The sequence below is a fragment of the Vombatus ursinus genome, unplaced genomic scaffold (genome assembly GCF_900497805.2).
Source record: "Vombatus ursinus unplaced genomic scaffold, bare-nosed wombat genome assembly UNPS02004704.1, whole genome shotgun sequence".
NCBI classification, from domain to species: domain Eukaryota; kingdom Metazoa; phylum Chordata; class Mammalia; order Diprotodontia; family Vombatidae; genus Vombatus; species Vombatus ursinus.
Window position 1 is genome coordinate 2,124,885 of NW_020944482.1, and position 20,960 is coordinate 2,145,844.

General features: G+C 37.9%; 1 protein-coding gene across 1 annotated transcript in view; it reads right to left on the minus strand.

Moving 5' to 3' along the window:
* Positions 1-20,960, minus strand: part of CDRT1 (CMT1A duplicated region transcript 1) — an 85,456-nt gene that overhangs the window by 4,637 nt on the left and 59,859 nt on the right. Inside the window, exons 11-12 of the mRNA XM_027840564.1 lie at positions 17,130-17,288; positions 13,752-13,945 (exon numbers count right to left, since the gene is read on the minus strand). Coding sequence (XP_027696365.1) covers positions 13,752-13,945; positions 17,130-17,288 — 353 coding nt within the window. The remainder of the gene's footprint in view (positions 1-13,751; positions 13,946-17,129; positions 17,289-20,960) is intronic.

The following is a 20,960-nucleotide window of genomic DNA, read 5'->3' on the forward strand; positions in this document are numbered from 1 at the left end:
CTGTCCAGATTTCCTTAGACCCCTCCTCCAGTCACCCCAAACTACTTGGCACTCCTAGATCCCTCCCACAGTCTTTCTGTATATAAGGTCCATCTTGTCTCCATTAAGATGCTTAGATTCTTATAATCTAGCCACTGCTCAGATTCCTAAAATTTAGCCACTGTTTATATTCTTATAATCTAGCCAATACGCCAATAGCTTACTAATGTTCAGACACCTTAAGAGTCTGCCCAATATGATGGATGTTCTAATAAACTTTGTCCTCGGCTGAGAAAATAAATAAATAAATCATCACCCCCACCTTTGCTTGAATAGTTCCAGCAACAAGAAGGTCTTTTAGAGTGGTCTAATTAATTTTGAAATAACTCCTGCTATAAATAAGCTTTTTCCAATATGGACCTGAAATCTATCTCCATAGATTATTATTAGCTCCATTGCTTTGGTCAAAGTCCCGCCCTACTAAAAGCAGGGCGAATCTACTCCCTCTCCCATGTGGATAGTCGTATACTCCACTTCTATTTCACTTTGACAAAGTTTTGTTTGTCTGACTGGTAGAATATGAGCTCCTTGAGATCTGGATTTATTTTATTTTTGTCTCCATACCCCCAGTATTCAGTACAGTGCCTGTACATAGTAGGTACTTAATAAATGCTTGTTGAATGGATGAATTTCTGACTGCATATACTTTGTAGTCTTCTTTCTTCTAATTCTCCTTCATTCAATTGACAAGTTACTTGAACACAGCACTCCATCATCTCTTGTCTCTGCATCATTGCACTTCCTGACTCCTGTATCTGGAATGCTTTGCCCTCTCACACTTTTTTCTCTTAATTTTCTTGGTTTCCTTCAAGAGGGCTCAATTCAAATCTCACTTTCTGCAGGAGGCCTTCCCTGCCCTCTACCTACTAGTGCCCTCCTCTCTGAGATTATCTTCCATTTACTCTGTATATACTAATGATTTCTTAGTAGCTAAATCCAATGACCTTTTCTCAGTACTCACCCTTCTTGACCTATCTGTAGGCTTTTATACTGTTGACCATCCTTTTTGTCTTGATACTCTCTTCTCTCTAGGTTTTCCAAACACTGCTCTCCTGGTTTTCCTACTATCTATCTGACTACTCCTCCGTTTCCTTTGCTGGATCCTCATCTAGGTCCTGCCCTCTAACCATAGGTGTCCTACTGGGTTCTGTTATATGCCCTCTTCTCTTTCTCCTTTTATACTACTTCTCTTGGCGATCTCATCTATTCCCATGGATTTAATTGCCATCTCTAGTGCTAGTGATTCTCAAAGCTATCTCTACTGCCCTAAACTCTCTACTGACCTCTAATCTTCCATCTACAACTGCCTTTCAGACATCTCAGACTGGATGTCTAATAAATATCTTGAATTCAGCATGTTCAGAACTGAACTCATCTAAGTATCTAAATCTTCTTCTCTCCCTTCCCGCTCAGCTTTCCTGTTACTGTCAAGAGCAACATCATCCTCCAAGTTTCTCATGCTTTAACCTCAACTCCTCATTCTCTCACCTCTCATGCCATCGTCCCTCTCTAATGCCTCCATCCAGTCTTTTGCTAAGGCCTTTCAGTTTCACTTTTGCAACGTCTCTCAAATATACTCCCTTCTCCTCACTGATACTGCCACCACTCTGGGGCACGCTTTCATCACCAGTAGCCTGCTGATGGATTGTACCTACCTCAAGTATCTCCCCACTCCAATATATCTTCCATTCAGCAGCCAAAATAATTTTCCTAAAGCCCAGGATGATCATATAACATTTCTATTCAATAAACTCCAGTGGCTCCCTATCACTTCCAGGATGAAATAAAAAATTATCTGTTTAGCATTCAAAGTCCTTTATAACTTAGTTCCCCCCTACCCTTCCAGTCTTCTTCCATATTACTCCCTGCCAGGTACTCTTCAATTTGTTGACAACGGCATGTTACTGTTCATGAACAAGACACTGTCTCTCAGCTCTAGCCGTTTTCTCTGACTTAACTCAAGAATATAGCTTTTTATTTTGGTTTTAAGGTTTACAAAGTGCTTTACATATGTTATCTCATTTGAACCTCACAGCCACCCTGAGAGGAAGGTGATATTATTATCCCCACTTTACAGTTGAGGAAACTGAGGCTGAAAAGCAGCATTCATGTTACATTTCTTGGCTCAAGAAATATGACTCCCAGGGCAGCTTTCAACTCTTTCAAGTCAGAATCTAATAAATCAGGGGCAACTAAGTGGCACAGTGGATAGAGTACCGGCCCTGAAGTCAGGAGGACCTGAGTTCAACTTTGGCCTCAGATCATACACTTGACACTTACTGGCTGTGTGACCCTGCGCAAGTCACTTAATGTCAATTGCCTTAAAAAAAAAAAAGAAATATAACTCCCTATTATAAAGTTCAAACTCTGTGATCTAACATTTTTTAGGTCCTCCACAGACTGGTGCCATTCACCATTCCAATATTATTTCATATTTCATTTCCATGCATTCTATTTCAATCAAAGGTTCCATTTCAAATTTATTTTATATAATCTCCCTCCATGCAGTCTATATTTCAACCAAACTGAACAACTCCATCCCTTGAACATAACCTTGCAGTTTCCCAACTATTATGCCCTCTGCCTAGAATTCCCCCTCCCCATTTTAACGTATCCAGTTGCAACCTATCCTTTAACACCCAATCCAAATGCTATTTCATCTAGGAAGCTATCCCTAATCCTCCCTGTTGATAACAATCTTCCCCCATATCCCTATAGTTCAATTTTGTTTTGTACTTTTTTAAGGAACTTAAGTATTGGTGTATGTACCCCAGTTAGTCCTAATACATTTATCAGGTAAGAACATACCTCAGGTAAGCAATCAAGCCCTAGATAAAACCAGAGAGACAATTCAGAACCTGAGGGTGGACAAAGGTCTTTCAAACACCTGACAGCAGAGAGTTGCCACCCCTGAGAAGAAATTGCTTGGGTAAGAGAAGAATACCTTAGTCTAAGCCTAGTTATCTTCTCCCCTTAGAACAAGAGAGGACCCTGTGAATTTCAAAGGACTGGTAGATTTTGTACTAACCCTCTTCCCATCAGTATACTAGTAACATCAACTGATGGCAGTATTTGCATTGGGAGTCAAGGACTTCCCAATGGAAGTAGATTGAGTGCTCTAGAAGAAGTCCAGCAAAGAAGTTATGCCATGCCTTAGGTGAACTTTTGAGTATCTCCAAAAGGAGAGAAAAGGAATTACATTAGCTAGTAGGGTTGGAGTAAATTACACCTTTGTGATGTGTGATCTCTAAGTTTAGGCACATTTTTTCTCGGACTCTATGTACTTGTGAAAGCATGTGTCACAGACTTGTAGTTGGGGGTGGATGCTTTGTAGCAACTGTTCTTACTGTACCACTTACTATAATATATATTCATATCTAAAAGCTAATCAAGTCTAAATGACTAATTGATAAATGAAAATCATGGAACTAATAACAAGTAGGGTCTCATATATAGCATGAAGAGGATACCCCCAGAGCCCTGAGGAGAGCTTGTAGCCGTGCTTCAGGAGCAACTGATTAATGGGAGCGTGAGTTGGGATAGTAGCTTCAGAGTATTCTGGGGGGGGAAGGGGAATAAGCTTGTATATAATAATATATATAGTACCCACTATGTGCTAGATATTATGCTAAGCACTTTACAGATATTATCTAATTTGATCCTCACAATAACCCTTCAAGGTAGGTGCTGTTATTACCCCTATTTTACAGTTAAGGAAACTGAGGTAAACAGAAGTTAAATTAATTGCCCAGGGTCACTCAGCTGGTAATCAGGAAGTGATCTTCCTAATTTCAGGCCCAGTGCTCTGTATACTGTGCCACCTAGCTGCCCTGATGCCCTATCAACTCCCTTCTAGTGAGAGGTATGACATCAGGAGTTGTTTCTCCTCTAAACTTTACATCTTTTCCTACCACCTAAGACAGTTCTCTGCATAAATAGGCTATTAAGAGATGTTTGTTGAATTATAATAAATGTTACTGGAAGTTGAATATCTACCTTGGTGTTATTCCATTTGCAAGAATCTGCTAATTTCATACCAACTAGTCAGAAGAAAAGGGAAAAAAAGACAAAGGTTTGCATAAGATCTTCTGATACAGCTAACAGGCTACAAGTTTGTGTAGCAGTTAGAAGACTATAGCAAGAACAATTGAGAACTAAGGATCTCAGCAGTATAGAAGGAAAAGAAGAACTTCCAGTGATCTGCAGAGAATGTATAGTTTTTTGATTGAATAGAAGAAGTGCTTTAAGAGAAAAAAGAATCCAAAGAAATAATCAAACTTTTGTCAGGAAATCAGAGGAGGATGTAATACAAGGAATAAAGGACCAACATAATCACATTAAGGGTCTTCCCATAGAGAGTGGAGCCATATACTCTGAAGAGGAAAAAACTTGTCATGCTCCCCAGAGTGATGATGAGGATCCACAAGTACTGCCAGGAGCGAGATTGTCCAGTATTGGTCATTGGAAGACAAATCATGTTGATTTGTGGCTCCCTGCCAAGGAATAATAAGGTGGTCCTGTTGCCCAACATTGTCTTCCAGGAGCATGTACACAGCACAAAAGAGAGACTTGTTAAACCTAATGGCCACTATTCACTTTCAGCTATTCATATAGAGACAGTTATCATTTGATAACTCACAAAAAAATATCTGAGAGGCCTTGTTAGGAATTATGAAGTCTTAGGAAAGAAACTGAGGACTTTGGAGAATTGTGTAGTGTTATCAGTACTGCTGATTGAAAGTAGGAATTGCAGAAGAGAAAGGTAGACTTGGGAAGTGAGCAACAGGTTAATATTTCTAGACCTCTGTGCCAGATGTAGAAGTCACCTGAGGCTCAGATGTACCAGATCTCATCTTAAGGTCTCATTGCAAAAGGATGTTTTTTGTTCTGTTTTTTTCTTTTGCTTATTATTTATCCACCTAGTTTTCTCCAGAAAGGTTGCCAAATACAAGTTAAAATATAGCTTGTATCTCAATTTCTGTAAATGTGATTAACAAGCTCCTACCTCCTGTAGTCAAGCTAACATTTTACTATAAGTGTGAACCCATTCTCCCCAGAAACTTTGTATGTGCAAGGGGAAAGTGAACCTTGGTTTGGGGGGATCGCTTTGTAACAACTATCCTTGCTACAAACTAATTACTTGACTGATGTTTGGTGGGGAACATACCGATGAAAGGTCATAAGAAACAGTACTGGAAATCCCAATCTCTTAAGGTTACTCCTAGAATCCTGAGGGGAGTAGTTATCATTGCATTCTGGAGACACAGTCTGCCAGTGGGAGTGCAGGTTGGAGGAGTGAGCCCCAAAGAGATGTCATATATGGAAAGACCCAAATGCTGATTCACAAAGTGAATCAGAACCACAACTATAATGGAGAGAAAATGTAACCTCTGGTTGAGATTGTTCCTATCACAAAGACATTGCCATAGAATCTTGGTGGCTTTGACCATATTACCCAGAGTTCCCCAGGTTCCATGGAGAAACCACGATTGCTCCTAAAAAAGAAAGTGTAGCCACCTCTAGTTCCATGCTTCTCTTGCCAATCCCAGTGGGGAGCTTATGAAGGGCATACTCCCCCTTTCTCTGAAAGCAGGGAACATCAAAAGCTGTCACACCAGGAGTGGAAATGAGATACTGATAAGACCAGAACCATGGTTGAGTGTGGATTGTGACTGTCAGAGATGTGGAGAATAAATCAGTGAAACCAGTAGCTGCAATGGTTGCACTGTTTAGAGGAAACTCCTTTCTGCCCACTTCTCATTTCATCTCTGACTAGTGGGAAGAGGAGTGGGAGAGTTGGATTGAAAGGAAAAATTAAACTCCAGATATAATTCATGTAATAGTTTGCTTTTTAATGCCTTGTTTTAATATATATCTGCTTTTACTATGCTATTGATGTTACTAACAAATTACATATTCATGTGATCTTGTCTAAGCCCATAACTTTGTTATTAAAGATTGAGAAAGGGGGAGTCAATACTGAGAGAAGAAATTTTCCTGTGGAGGAGGAGAGCTAATTAGAAAGTTTCAGCAATATTTCTCTGCCAAGGAAAATTATCCCTAGAGTGGGAAATGTAAGACAAAAATAATGAATAGGGAATTGAAACACAAAATAAGTGAGATGGTAAGAGTATCTTAACTGCTCTGAATAAGTTTGTCACCAGGTCTAGAAGAACTACCTTCCAGAATGCAGAGTTACTGAACTACCATTAGTGAACCCATGAAATGGAAGGATCAAGGATTGGAGGTAGACAGATATTGCCTACATTTTTCAAAGGAAGTTATATTCTTCAGCTTGATGTCAATTTTTGGAAAGATTCTAGGGTATTTTATTAAAGTAATGCAATGTGAGCACTTAAAAGGGGAGGCAGTGGGGTCTAAGAGCCAGCATAAATTTATCAAGGCCAAATCATGCCCCGTGAAACGCATTTCCTTTTTTTGACAGTGTTAGTAGATTGTCAGGGAAATGCTTGACATAGTATACCTAGAATTCAGGTATACTAGTATAAAATAGTTCTTTGACAAGTGGTACTTTGCAAATCTAGGCAGCAACAGAGAGTGAAACAAATGAATACAAGGTCAAGGGAATAGGAAGAGAAGAAAGAACCAACAATGAATATATATAGAACAAAAGTCTTACTGAAGTTTTAAACTACTAAATCTTAAAACTACACTAAGACTTTTAAATATCCTGTGTTAAACATCTGCTATGTATGAGACACTGTTTTAAGAACATCCTTTATTAAGCACTTGATATGTATAAAACTTCGCAGGGGATTTCTTTTTGTTTTATAATGATAAATATGGGCACAGATTTGGTCTCAAGGAGCTGACAGTCTAACGGGAGTGAGGGGAATGCTGTGAGTACAAATAAGCACTGTATGTACAGGAGGACAATGTGATAAATGCAAAGGTTAATTCCTAACAAAGTTTTCTGAAACAAGGGAAAAATCATTTTTGACAAGGGGAGGGACAGTTAGGAAAGGCTTCATGGAGAGAGTGTATCTGGTTCAGCTTTGAAAGAAGGGAGGCTTTGAAAGAAAGATTGCAATAATAAATTCCAGACAGGGAAACAATGTGATCAAAGGTACAGGTATGGGAGAAGGCAAGAGGAAAACAAAACAGTCTGATTTGGCTGTAAGAAAATAAGTGAAGGGGAGTAGTATGGAAAAATCCTGAAAAAGAGGTAAAATCAGAGATTGATTGTGTAGGACCTTTAATTCCAGGAATGAGCATTTATGTTTTATTCAGTTACCTAATGGGGAGGTACTGAAGTTTTTTTGAATAAAAGAGTGCTCAGAAAAGTGAATAAAGAATTTTACTTGAGTAGTAGTGTGAAGAATTGATTGCAGGTTAGATAGATTGGAGCCAGAAAAATTCATTAGGAATCTATTAAAATAGTCTAGGTTAGACCATCTTGTATGTGAATATCATAGCATTATCAAACATCTTGTTGAAATACAGTTATACTATGTCTATGGCATTCTGTTGGCAGATCAGTCAGTCTGGTAAACTGGCATGTAGTTTTATGAACAAAGAATGCTTACATATCACTTCTGTAAGAAAGCAGGAGTGCCAACTTAAGATGTAATAACTACATTTTAACATTTTGAAAATGTAATTAAGGTGCTGGTAATCACTGTCCTTTATTCATATAAAAGTGCAAAGATTTGTTCATAAAACATGCTACTGCATATCTGATATGTATCAGGATCTGATCTGTTGCACTCTCCCCTCCCCCAGTCCAGGGAGAGAAGTGTTTATGGAAGTGAGGAATCTCAGAGTTGGAATCCACCTCAGAGGTCATCTAGGCCAAACTGTATCTCAACAAGTATATCCTCTCAAAATATTCAAGGTCATCCACCCTTCACTTGAAGATTTTTAGTGAGATGAGACCTACTCTTTCATAAGGGAGTCCACTATACATTTGATAGCTCTAATTGTTAGAGAGTTTTTCCTTATGATGTGTTGAATAGAAAGACACCAGTGGGGGTCTTTAACTAAGACACTTACAAACATATTAAGTAGCTCAGGGATAAGCACATATTCCTGGGGCTTCCTTCCAAGTTGACATCAAACCATTAATGATTACTTTTTGAATCCAGTTATCCAACAAGTTCTGAACATACCTAACTATACTATAGGGTATCTTGCCATCATGTCCATAAGGGAGACTTCATTATCTTTTCCTAAGATCTAGGTAAACTACACCTGAATATTCCCAATACATACCTGTACTTCTTTTCCTCTTACTTCTTAACTCTCTACAGTCTGACTTCAGTCCTATTCACTCAAATGAAATTGCCCTTTCCAAAGTTACTGGTGATTTCTTAACTTAAAAATCTAATGGCTTTTTCTCAGTCCTCAGCCCTCATCCTTCTTGATCTCTCTGCAGCCTTAGACACTGTTGATCAGCCTCTTCTGCTTGAGACTCTCTTTTCTCTGGGTTTTCAGGACAATACTCTCTCTTGGTGCTCCTCTTACCTGTCTGACCATCCTCAGTCTCGTTTGCTGGATCTTCATCTAGGTCATATCCAGTAACCATGGTTGTTCTACATGGTTCTCCTGTGTCCTCTTCTCTTCTCCATCCATACTACTTGGTGATTTCATCAAGTCCCAGGGATTTAATTATTATCTCTATGATTATGATTCTCAGATCTACTTATCCACCCTAAACCCCTGTGCTGATCCCCATTTTCACATCTCGAACTACCTATTAGACATCCCAAACTGGTTGTCCATGATGTAGACATCCTAAACTCAACAAGTCCAAAACTAAACTTATCTTTCCCTGCAAATCCTTCCCTCTCCCTAACTTCTCTATTGCTTTTGAGGCTACCATCATCCTTCCAGTCACTGAAGCTTGCAATCTAGTGTTATCCTTTACTCCTCACTGTCTCTCACCTATCATATCCTAATTATTGCCAGAGCCTGTCGGTTTTACCTTCATAACATCTTACATACTCCATGTTCTCTCTTCTGACACTGCTACCACCCTGGAGCAAGCCCTTATCACCTCATGCTTGGACCATTGCAATAGCCTGTTGGGTTGGTCTGCTTGCCACAAGTCCTACCACTCTAGTCCATTTTCTACTCAGTTGTGAGTGATCTTCCCAAAGTACTGGTGTGACAATGTCATTTTCCTTATTAATAACCTCCAGTGGCTCCCTCTCACTTCCAAGATTAAATATAAAACCTTCTGTTTGGTATTCAAGTCCTTCATAACCTGCCATGCCCACTGCTTCCTACACCCTCCACCTTTCCAGTTTTCTTATACCCTACACACTATCTCCTTCCCCCGTGGACCCTTGCATCCAGTGACACTGATCTCCTTCTTGTTCCTTGAACAAGATGCTCTGTTTTTTGGGTTTGGTTTTTTTTTTGTTTGTTTTGGTTGGGCAATGGGGGTTAAGTGACTTGCCCAGGGTCACACAGCTAGTAAGTGTTATGTGTCTGAGGCTAGATTTGAACTCAGGTCCTCCTGAATCCAGGGCCAGTGCTCTATCCACTGTGTCACCTAGCTGCCCCAATGCTCTGTTTTTTGACTAGAGGAATTTTCACTGGCTGCCACTCATGCCTGGAATGCTCTCTCATCTCTGCCTCCTTGCTTCCTTCAAGTCTCAACTAAAATAAATCCCAGCTTCCACAGGAAGCCTTTCCAGATTCCTCTTAATTCTAGTGCCTTCCCTTTGTTGATTATTTTAAATTCATCCCATATCTAGTTTGTCCGTGTTTGTATGTTTATTCCTTCATTAGTCTATGAGTTCCTTGAGAGCAGGGACTGTCTTTTACCTTTCATTGTATTTCCAGTGCTTTGCACAGTGCCTGGAACACAGCAAGCACTTAACAAGTGTTTATTTACTGACTGACCTGACCAAAAAAAGAAGTGAGTTTAGTCTGGAATGATCTGTCCTTGATGTCCATGCTGGCTTTTTGTGATCACCACTTCCTTTTCGGATGTTCCCTTAACCATTCCTTAATAATATATTCTAGGGCAACTAGGTGGTGCAGTGGATAGAGCACCAGCCCTGGATTCAGGAGGACCTGAGTTCAAATTCGGCCTCAGACATGTAACACTTACTAGCTGTGTGACCCTGGGCAAGTCACTTAACCTCATTGCCTAACACCAAAAAAAAAAATATATTCTAGAAATTTCCCAAAAGACAGGTAAGTCTCTAAGGTGCCCAAACTTCTAAGGTTTAGAGTGAGTGGGACAAAGGTCCAAGACAGGGCCAGGTGGTAGATAGCAATTTATCATATGTCTTTTTGCTGAATGTTCCTATAGGAACCTGCCCAACAGAAAGTGCTTCCTGGAAAAATATTTTCGCTACACAAAGTAAGATCACACTATATTCCAAACTACCCTTCCTGTGTTGACTAGGAGAAGCATCTGAATATTCTGTGGCTGGGACCCTCATGCTTACCCTTGAATTTCTCAAGCTCATCCTAAGGCAAAGTTGTGAAGTTTGTCTATGATATCACTATTGTTTTTGACTAGCTTATAACAAAAGTCAACCTGTTTTAGTAAAAAAGAGTACTAGATTTTGATTAAGAAGATCTAGATTATGAGGCAACTAGGTGGCATAGTGGATAGAGCACTGGCCCTGGAGTCAGGTAGGACCTGAGTTCAAATCAGGCCTCAGATACAAAACACTCACTAGCTGTCTGACTCTGGGCAAGTCACTTAACCCGAATTGCCTGACCAAAAAAAAAAAAAGATCTAGATTTGAATTCTGTCTTGCTACCATGTGACCTCTGGCACATTAATTCATCTCTTTGGACCTCATCTGTAAAATGAAGAGGTCCTAAATGATATCAAAGATCCCTTCCTGCTCTTTAGTCCCATGCCTATTCACCACAGAGTTTAGGCCAACTTTCAAAGAATCTTTATGTTGAATTTAATCTTTAACTAGTTCTTGTAATGGTTGTACTTCTTTATTGCCACTGAAATTTACTAATACTGTTTTCTAAATCAATCTTGACAGAAACAGCATTTCTCTGATACCCACTGCCTTGTACAATTACATTATTTCTTCCCTACATCAATCCCAAGACAGTTAAATATGATATCCTTTTTACAGACAGAAAAATATGGTCACAGAGAGGTTAGGTTGCATATCTAAGTACTCACAGAAAGCAAGCCATAGTTAAAGTGTAAATTTAAGATGTTTCAGCATTATCTTCTTTCTTTTTTTAAAACATTCTCACTAATATCTGTCCCATTACCATATGGAAAGTAACTGACTGATGTTTCACTTCATCTTCGAATATTGTAGCAGCAACCAACTCACCAGAAACTGACACAGATTCAAAATTGGTAACCAACACTTCTAGAACATGCAACAGTTCTCTCATTCTGTGACTGTTTTAATAAACCATAAAATTCTGGAAGAGTTTTTTTTTAATCATCTAGTCTAACCCCCTCATTCGACAGATTGGAAAATTGGGATGCAAAGAGATAAAGTGACTCTCATAAGAGCACATGACTAGTAGCAGACCCAGGACCAGATTCTGCCTCTCATAATTTCTAGTCCTAAACTCTTTCAAGTCAGAATCTAATAAATCAGGGGCAGCTAGGTGGCACAGTCGATAGAGCACCGGCCCTGGATTCAGGAGGACCTGAGTTCAAATACGGCGTCAGACCAAACACTCGACACTTACTAGCTGTGTGACCCTGGACAAGTCATTTAACCCCAATTGCATGAAAAAAAAAAAAGAATCTAATAAATACAGGTTAATTAAAATAAACCATGTTGAACCAAGGGGGCTATCAAATTTTGGTAACTTGACAGGGAAATAGTGGTTGGTTGTAGGAGGCAGACTAAAGAAAAAATGGGATGAAGAGGTTCTGGATGATTGAATGCATGCCTTTCCCATTCATTCATCTTGTATTCCCTTACTGCAGAGTTCAGAGAAAACTAGGAATGTGACAGCGAGGGTAAATAAGTACATTTGGAGAGAACTGATATGCAGCAGCTACTTCCTACACTGACCTGTACCAGGACTTCTTGCCTTTTGTGACCTTGAGGTAGTGAAAGTACATTGAAGAAAAACTTATGTCCATTAATTTTTAACAGGCTTATAGAAAGATGACAAAATGATTACCCATTTCAAATTTTAAAAAGTCTATCAGAAGTCCATCTATGCCTGAATAGAAAACAAAAAGTATCAACTCTCTACTGCTTCAGAGAAATTATCTGAGTATCTTTTAGACTCAGCATCTCCTAGGGAAAAGTCTGTGTTATTATCTTCCTTAGGAAAAGGAAGACTGGCCCAAAGGGCTATAAAACTATACATACTGTTTGATCCAACAGTATCACTACTAGGTCTGTATCCCAAAAAGATCAAAGAAAAAGGATAAGGACCTACATATAAAAAATATTTGTAGGAGTTCTTTTTGTGTTTGCAAAGATTTGGAAATCGAGAGGATGCTGATCAGTTGGGGAATGGCTTAAGTTGTGGCATATGATTGTAGTGGAGTACTATTATGCTGTGGGAAATGACGAAGGGAGTGTGTTCAGAAAAACATAGCATGAACTGATGCAAAATGAAGTGAGAAGAACTGGGAGATCATTGTGCGCAGTAAAAGCAATGCTGTAATGATGATCGACTGCAAAAGACTTGGCTTCTTTGATCAGTGATCCAAAACAGTTCCAAAGGACTCATGACGAAAAAATGCTACCCACCTCCAGGGAGAGAAGTGATGAATTCTGAATGCAAATTGGAGTATAATTTTCTCATTTTCTTTTTCTTGTTTTTTTAAAAAATATGACTATTATGGAACTATATTTTACATGATTTCTCATGTATACTTGATATATTGCTTGCCTTCTCATTGGGTGGAAAAGGGAATGGGAGGGAGAGAATTTGGAACTCAAAATTTAAGAAGAAAAGAATGTTAAAAATAATAAATTGAAAAAAAATTTTAAAAAGAAAAAGAGTAAGACTGCTTCTTGACACCAGTTTGAACATAGCTTCAAGATAACCTGTCTTGATTCATTGTTGACTCTACCAATGCAGAAGACAGTGAGTTAATTCTTGACGGGAAACTTATGTAAGGATATACCTCAACTGAGTCAGAGTGATAGGGCAACTAACTAACAATTCATATGGCCTTTACCCATTGATCTCTATTATATTCAATATCATATAAATCTTGGTTTGGACCACTGTCATTGCTTAACAAGTCTAAGCCATCTATAGCCTTCATTTAATGACCTAGTGACAGAGAGGATTGGCCTATTAATTTTCCTATGGAGTGATCAACTGATCCAATTTCCTATACCAATCCCAGAGGACTGATAAATTCCAGAGGAGGATTTAATGTGCCTAAGAACATATCAGCTTTGTAATAATGTATGTGCCTAGAGGAAAAACTCTCCTGGGGCTTCCATATTCCTCAAATAAATAAGATATCTTTCAGATGTGTAAGCAAGATATGCCGTTTTCATGGTTCTTTCCTTAGAAAATATTGCTTGAGGTTGTACATTAGGAAGAAGACAAAAAAAGTAGCATGGATTATGTCTCTAATCACATGATAAATGAATCGCTAAAACAGACAACTCCATTCCAAATGGAATGAAGAAAGGGACCTTAGATAATCAACAGATTATCTGGTGAGAATAATTTTACAACAGCCCCACCATAACCCCCTTCCTATAAGATTAGTTCCTCCCAACCCTCTCTGCCTTTGTATTCACAAAATCATTTACCAGTATACTTAGCTTCAGTTTCAAGGTATATCTTTGGATAACTGGTTCTATACTCCTTTGCAGAGGAAACATTGTTTTCCTTTTCCTTCTCCTTGGGTTTCTTGGTAAGTGGTTTATTCTTGTCTGAGTAATACTGCCATTTAACTTCTTCAAACTCGAACATCACAACGTTGCTCTCTGTATTGATCACCATCCTAGGACCAAAATAACACCTCAAGACAGACACATTTAATCAGGCTTCCAGCAAAAGAGAAGAGTAGCCACATGAAGTGAAAATAGCAAGACTTGTTCCACTTTATCTACACAACATGAATGAAAATTCCCAAAGCATCTATTTGATAGATGCAGCCAATGAGGCCATATAGTAAATATGGCCAGTTGGAAAAATTCACAAGACTATAATTTGGGATAAAAGGGACCTTAGATGTCTAGTCTAATCCTCTCATTCTACACATAAAGAAACTGGTACCCAAGGTAACTAAGAGATAGAGTCCCTTAACTCAAGTCCTCTGATTCAAAATACAGCATTCAACCTTATTAGTCCTTTCTCAAAAATAAGTAGGCATGGCTTTTGTCTTCATCCAAAATAGGTATGTGTTACATTGGACTTGGTCATTTTTCCAGCTCAGGAATCCTGAATATTATAGGTAAGAGTTTATTTTGAGTTTTTAGGTGCTTAGTTCACAATATTTTTAAGTGCCTCTAAGTCTTCAAATGACTGTCAGATGCTTGAGATAAGAACTAGTACTACAGATTGGAAAGTGCTGAGTACTAAGGGAAAGAGGCTCAGAAACATATTCTTGTGGCCTCAGACTGAGTACAGCCTTTCTAGTAAATGTTTATGAATTCAAGTATGTGTTAACATTACTGAATCAAGACTGACGTGTAATGGGACTCTGAAAATTGCTGGGCTTAGCAAATTTAATGGCAGATCTGTTTTTCTTATTCTATTTTTTCACTCTATCTTGTCAAAGATAAGCATTCTGTATTTTTTTGCAGAAGGGCAGTATCTTTTTGTAAGACATTGCATCACTAATGTTCTCTTTGCTTTTTACTCTAGAGAGAGTTTCTAGAACTTTGTTTTAAAAGGTTGCTGACTGTAGTCTACCATCAACTCATTTCAGTTGCTCAAAATATCTAGAAAACTTTAGCTACATTTTCTATTTGATCTGTGAACAAAAATAATTTTTCCCCCTAGAAAAACTGGAAAGGCCTTGGGAACCATTTGTGATTTATATTGATATGAAAAGTTCCTCTTGGAAAGTAATGTTTAATCAGTTAAAAGCAAATCATCTTTCAGGATGATAGATTCAGGACTAGGTGGCATCTTCAAGGCTCATTTTAGAAGTTAATGAGGCCCAGAGAGGCTAAGTGTTTTGCTCAAAGCTACACAGATAAATAATGAGACTGAGTATCAAACCTAGGTCCTCTGACTCCAGATCCACCATTCTTTCTACTGTGCCACACAGCTTCCTCTTCATAAATCATAAAAGTTAAGCAAGTTAGTCATAATTTTATAACATTTTTCATTTGCCAACATTGTTATTTTTTTATTTTACCTTTATAAAGTACTTACTATCCTACTTTTAAGAGAGAGAAAGAGTATTACCTAAAGCTCCATTTTGCAATTGAGGGAAATTAAGTTAGTTTTCTCAAATTATATAGAAAAATCAGTAGAATCAACTTAATTCCACTTTGCTCTATAAGGTAATGCATTTGTTCTTAATATTGTGTTTAGAATATAATAAACACATTGTAATGAATAATGAACTCAATGATACTAAATATTTTTGTGCACTCAACTCTTTCAGCATTTCTACTCACTGTAACACCCACATATACATATTCCTTCCTATAATGCTCTTCTGATTAGAAGTGTGAGATTATGGACAATTAGGGCTAGCAGGTAAGTAAGTGTGTGAAAGATGATAACGAAAGAACTTCTTAGTAGCAAAACTATAGTGTAGAAAAGAATGGCACCCTGTTTTATGATAAGGGAACTCCAGCTCAAAAAACTTAAATGATTTTCCTCCAAATGTAGAAAAGCTTAGTAACAAAGTGTTGTTTTTGACTCCCAGATGGTTTCTAAGACTTTTGCAAAGCCCATCTGGCCCCCAAATCCATTCTCCCATAATAGTTGTAATCAGATGGTATATATACTCATACTTTTAGTGAGAATCACAGAATTTCATAGTTGAAAGGACCTCATAGTCTATCTATTCCAACCTAGACCGGAAAAACAATCCCTTCTTAAAGATACCAGAAAATAGCCATCCAGCCTTGCTTGGAGACCTCAAATGAGGGGAAACCCACTACTTCACAAGGCTGCCCATTCCACTTTGTTTATTTGTTTTGGCAAGGCAATCAGGGTTAAGTGACTTGCCCATGGTCACACAGCTTGTAAATGTCAGGTGTCAGAGGCTGGATTTGAACTCAGGTACTCCTAACTCCAGGGCCAGTGCTCTATCCACTGTACCACCTAGCTGCCCCCTGCCTATTCCACTTTTGGGTAGATATAATTATTAGAAAGTTTTTCTCCCCCCTACTTCAGGTCCCAATGTATTTCTTTCCAAATTCCACCTATTGCTCTTAGTTCTACTCTTTAGGCCCAAAGAGAACAATTCTAACCCTAATCTGTTCCAGCTCACCCTCTAAATGTAGATAATTCTAAAGAGTCTGTCCTTGGTCATTTTCTCCTCCGTTTGTACTCTCTCTTTTGGTGAGCTTATTTATTCCCCTCAACCTCTACACACATTAACCCCAAATCTATGTATATAGCTCCAATCTCTCCCCAAAAATCTAGTCCCATAGCTCGAATAGTCTGTTAGACATCTCCAATTGAATATACTGTCAGAACCTCAGACTTAAACTTACCACCCTTCTATGCCATTCAAACTTGCCTTTCCTTCCAAAGATCTCTTTTTAAAAATTAATACCATTGCCCCAGATATCTATATTTGATTCCCCAGAGGTCTCTTTAATTCTTCCCTCTTCCTTACTCCCTGTATTCATTAGTTGCTAAGTTTCATTCTACCACTGCAGTATCACTTGCATCAATCCCCTTATTAGCAAATTGAGGGAAGGTTTCCCAGAATTCAATAATATTTAACAAATTTATTAGGCACTTCATATGTCCAAAGCATTGTGCTAGACTCCGAGGGAATACAAAGATGAAACAAAATATGTTCCCTGCCCTCATGGAGCTTACAACCTGATAGGGGATAAAACATGTAAATAAAATAACTATAATACACGGCAGAACGTGATTAGTTCAAAGGAGAGGTCCAGACAAAGTGCTATGAGAAATCTGAAAAGAGATGAGTAGAATCATCCAAAATAGAATTGCTCGTGGCTCTGACCTCCACATCTACCACCCACCTGTTGCCCTCAATAAAGAAGGACAGCACTGGGTCACCTCTGCTATTGGCTTTCATCACCTTCAGACAGGTCCCATTCAAGAAGTTATATATGCGTATCTTCCCATCAGCACAGCCACTGATTACCCGGAGATAGAGGAAGGCCACACAGAGCACCTCCCTAAAAATAAATAAAACAATAAGAATAGTCCATTCTCTGGTCAGATGGCTATATATATATATATGTGTGTGTGTGTGTGTGTGTGTGTGTGTGTGTGTGTGTGTGTGTGTGTGTATGTGTGTGTGTGTATATATGTGTATATATATATATATATAATGTTTTAAAATGAAGGATGTAAAGAAATTATTTTTCCCTTTTTTTCTTTCCTACCCTCTTACCTCTTACAACTAAGATACAATGCTTAGGTGTGTTCCAGGTTGATTAATGTGGCAATAGAAGAGATCAAGGTTTGCTGGTGCCACATATTCCTTCAGGAAATTAGGCATCCAGTGTCCCAGCTAAAAAATGGGCTACATATAGCAATGATATGCACCAACTTCTTTTCTCACTACAACCCCTATTAGTTGGGAAGAGGCCTAAAAGGAATATGTGGAGGGGTTAGCAAATTAACTTTACCCCCACCCAATATACAAGGTCAAAGAGATTTAAAGAATGAACTCTAAGCCTAGAGGGAAAGGGGACATTAGCTGAATAAACCTAAGGCAGGTATGTGCAAGACATATATGGATAACAATAAAGAAGACTAGAGCAAAGGAACCACACTGAGGAGTGGCTGTTTTGCTTCTGAAGATTCCTTAAGGTTAAGAGCAAGTTATCCTGTGACTTGTTCAAGAGACTTGGGTCTGTATCCCATCCTGGTCCTTCCACTTACTGAACATGACCTTGGACACATCCTTCTAGATCTCAATTTCATCATCTTCCAAATCAATCAATTAATCAATTAATAAACATTCATTAAGCTCTTCATATGTGCCAAGGGCAGCTAGTCAGTGCAGTGGATAGAGTGCCAGGCCTGGAATCAAATTCAAATCTAGTCTCAGACATTTACTAGCTATGTGGTCCTGGGCAAATCACTTAATCCTGTTTGCCTCAGTTTCCTCATCTTTTATAAAGTGAGCTGGAGAAAGAAATGGCAAACCACTCCACTATCTTTGCTAAGAAAACATTAAATGGGATCACAAAGAGTTGGACATGACTAAAATGACTGAACAACACCAGCAACAAAGAAGTTAGACTTAACACATTGAAATGACATTTTGATTTCACAAGAATAAGATTCCTTGAGATGAAAGAGCTGTTTTATGTCTTTTTCCATCAATTAATAAAATATTTGGTTCAACACCCTCTTTAATTTGAAAGCCAAACTTAAGATTCTATTTAGGAGGGATTTTAATGGATTTAACACTAAGATTAAACTGCCTCCCTTAAAAATGCCGTATTTCATATGAATTACTCTTGGAATTATAGTTGTTAGCATGTTTTAATGGAAAATAGTTTTCACGTGGAATTAAGTATTCCTAACATTCTCACTATTCTTGCATCTATTTTTTATATCTGAAATACATTATAAGCTGTTAATACAGAACCAAGTCAAAGGCTTTGCCATAATCAACAAAGATAGTATAAATGTTAAAACATTTTTTTAGCAACTTGTTCAATAATTACTAAACAATAATATGTTGCTCCTGATACTCCTGGGACTTGTTGGCAAATTCTTTTTGCTCCTCAGCCAATGTTATTTTCTTTTATGTGTTTATAAATGTTTTTGGTAATACAAGTTGTGGCTACTTTATAAAGAATACACATATGTCCTGTATTTGAAGGGTTACTGAGTTCTCTGTAAAAAAAAAAAAGTAAGATCAGATTTGTAGCCAAGAATATAGCAAAGTGATCTGTTAGTAATTCACATTCCAGTGTGAAACATTTGAGTCAATAATTGTTAATCTTATTTGGCCACACAACTTTTCAGTTTTACAAAGACACTAAAGTTTCATTCTTCTAACTTGCTGTAACTGTTCTATCATTCATTATATTAACAATGCACAAGTTTTTTGTTTCTTATTTGATGAAATTTACATTTCCTTGTATTGGATTTCTTGGACTTGACCAAAAATTATCTACATCCTTTGTCATTGGGGATTCCCTTTCACTCCTGAATTCTTTACTTCTCAAGAGTCTATAGTAAATTTTACTGATTTTTAATTGCTTATTTTATTATCTGTGCTGCTCTGACTATTGCCTTCTCCCTTTAACTTTGCTTTTAATATTTGTTTTCAAATATCAATTAAGGAAATCTAGGATTTGATTTCCAGATCTTTCCCCACATATTTATTTTTTGTTGCCTTTAGTTGAGAGTTCAAGTTTTCAACCATGTATATGTGTAGATATTAATGTAATTTTCACTTGCCTCTCTGAAACTCTTCAACAGCTCTCCTGAGTTGCTTCTGACATGTTGGTATTTGATGTCTGCCTTTAGGGGACTTTCTTTATTCTTCCTGTTTTTCTCCGGTGGTTTTTACCATGGCAATGACTACTGCATAATATTGCTGAGTGCAAGCACTGAAATGTTTTCCACTTTCCGCCAAATATTGTCAGAGAATGTATTTTTTCATGATGGGTATAACAAATTCTAACTTTTAAAAATGTTACTCAGTTTTATTATAATCATTCTCCTACTTGAATTCACACAGCCAAATTTAAAAAGAGCTTTTTGAAATTCTAGTCTAAGTATACCTGTTTTTGTCATTTGTTTTGTTTTTAGGTATAATTTCTAGAATTTGCATCATGTGAGAATTTTCAATGATTTCAGAGTCTTCAACTCTTCCTTGTTTTGATTTTAGTAGCGCCTTGATTTCATCTAAGCTTAGGAATCAAATCATTTTTATAATTGCCCTGTACTGGTCAATAATACACTGATGTTTGACTTGGAGCTGAGACTACATATATTATACACACACACACACACACACACACACACACACACCTACCTACCTATAAATGGTAACACTTATTTCCAATTTTTCTCTTTTTATTTTAGTAGTTCTTCAGTTTCATCTAATGTAGTCTTAGGAATCAAATTGTTTTTGATGTAATACTGGTACATAATGAAAGTATTCATGTCTTCAGTACATTTAATGTACAATCATGGTTTGCCTAATTTAGCATTCAGTGCCATTTGTACTGAAGCATTCCAGCAGGTACTGGCATTTCTGATTTATTCCCAAATATTTTGCCTTCTTATGCTACAGTAGAACAAAGGACTGCCATTCACTCCACTGCACTCAGTGTCAAGCTGATTAATGTCAAGTTTCCACAAGACAACAACTCTATGTCACCCCATTTATTTCTTGGATTCATAGAAGGATTTTTATTGCACAGTCTAGGGAGCTAATCCAATCCAGAACTCACTTGGCCAGCAATTCATGGTTCCTGCCAGGCCTTTATAGCTACCATGGTGGTTTCAGTGCTCAGGCTAACTACTTTATATCACCCTGACTGGCATTTCCTTATTTTTCTGTTGTCTACCCACTCTCATTATAATGACAATGGATAATGAATTGGATTTTGATGATGATGGTGATGGTAGGGTGGGTGGTGATAATGGTGATGATATGCAAATGATTGTATCAGACAAGCAAAGAAAACATTGGGAGACATTTTAGATTGGATCCCCATATAATACAGAAAGCAAATCAGAGAGCTTCTGGGTTGGTGCATTTATTAAAACCTGGAGTATCCAGAAAGGCACATGTCACCATTCTGAGAAATAAGAACTCTAGTATCAGAGGTTCAGTATGGCCCAGAGCACAAATTCTTTGGAGAATGCCAATG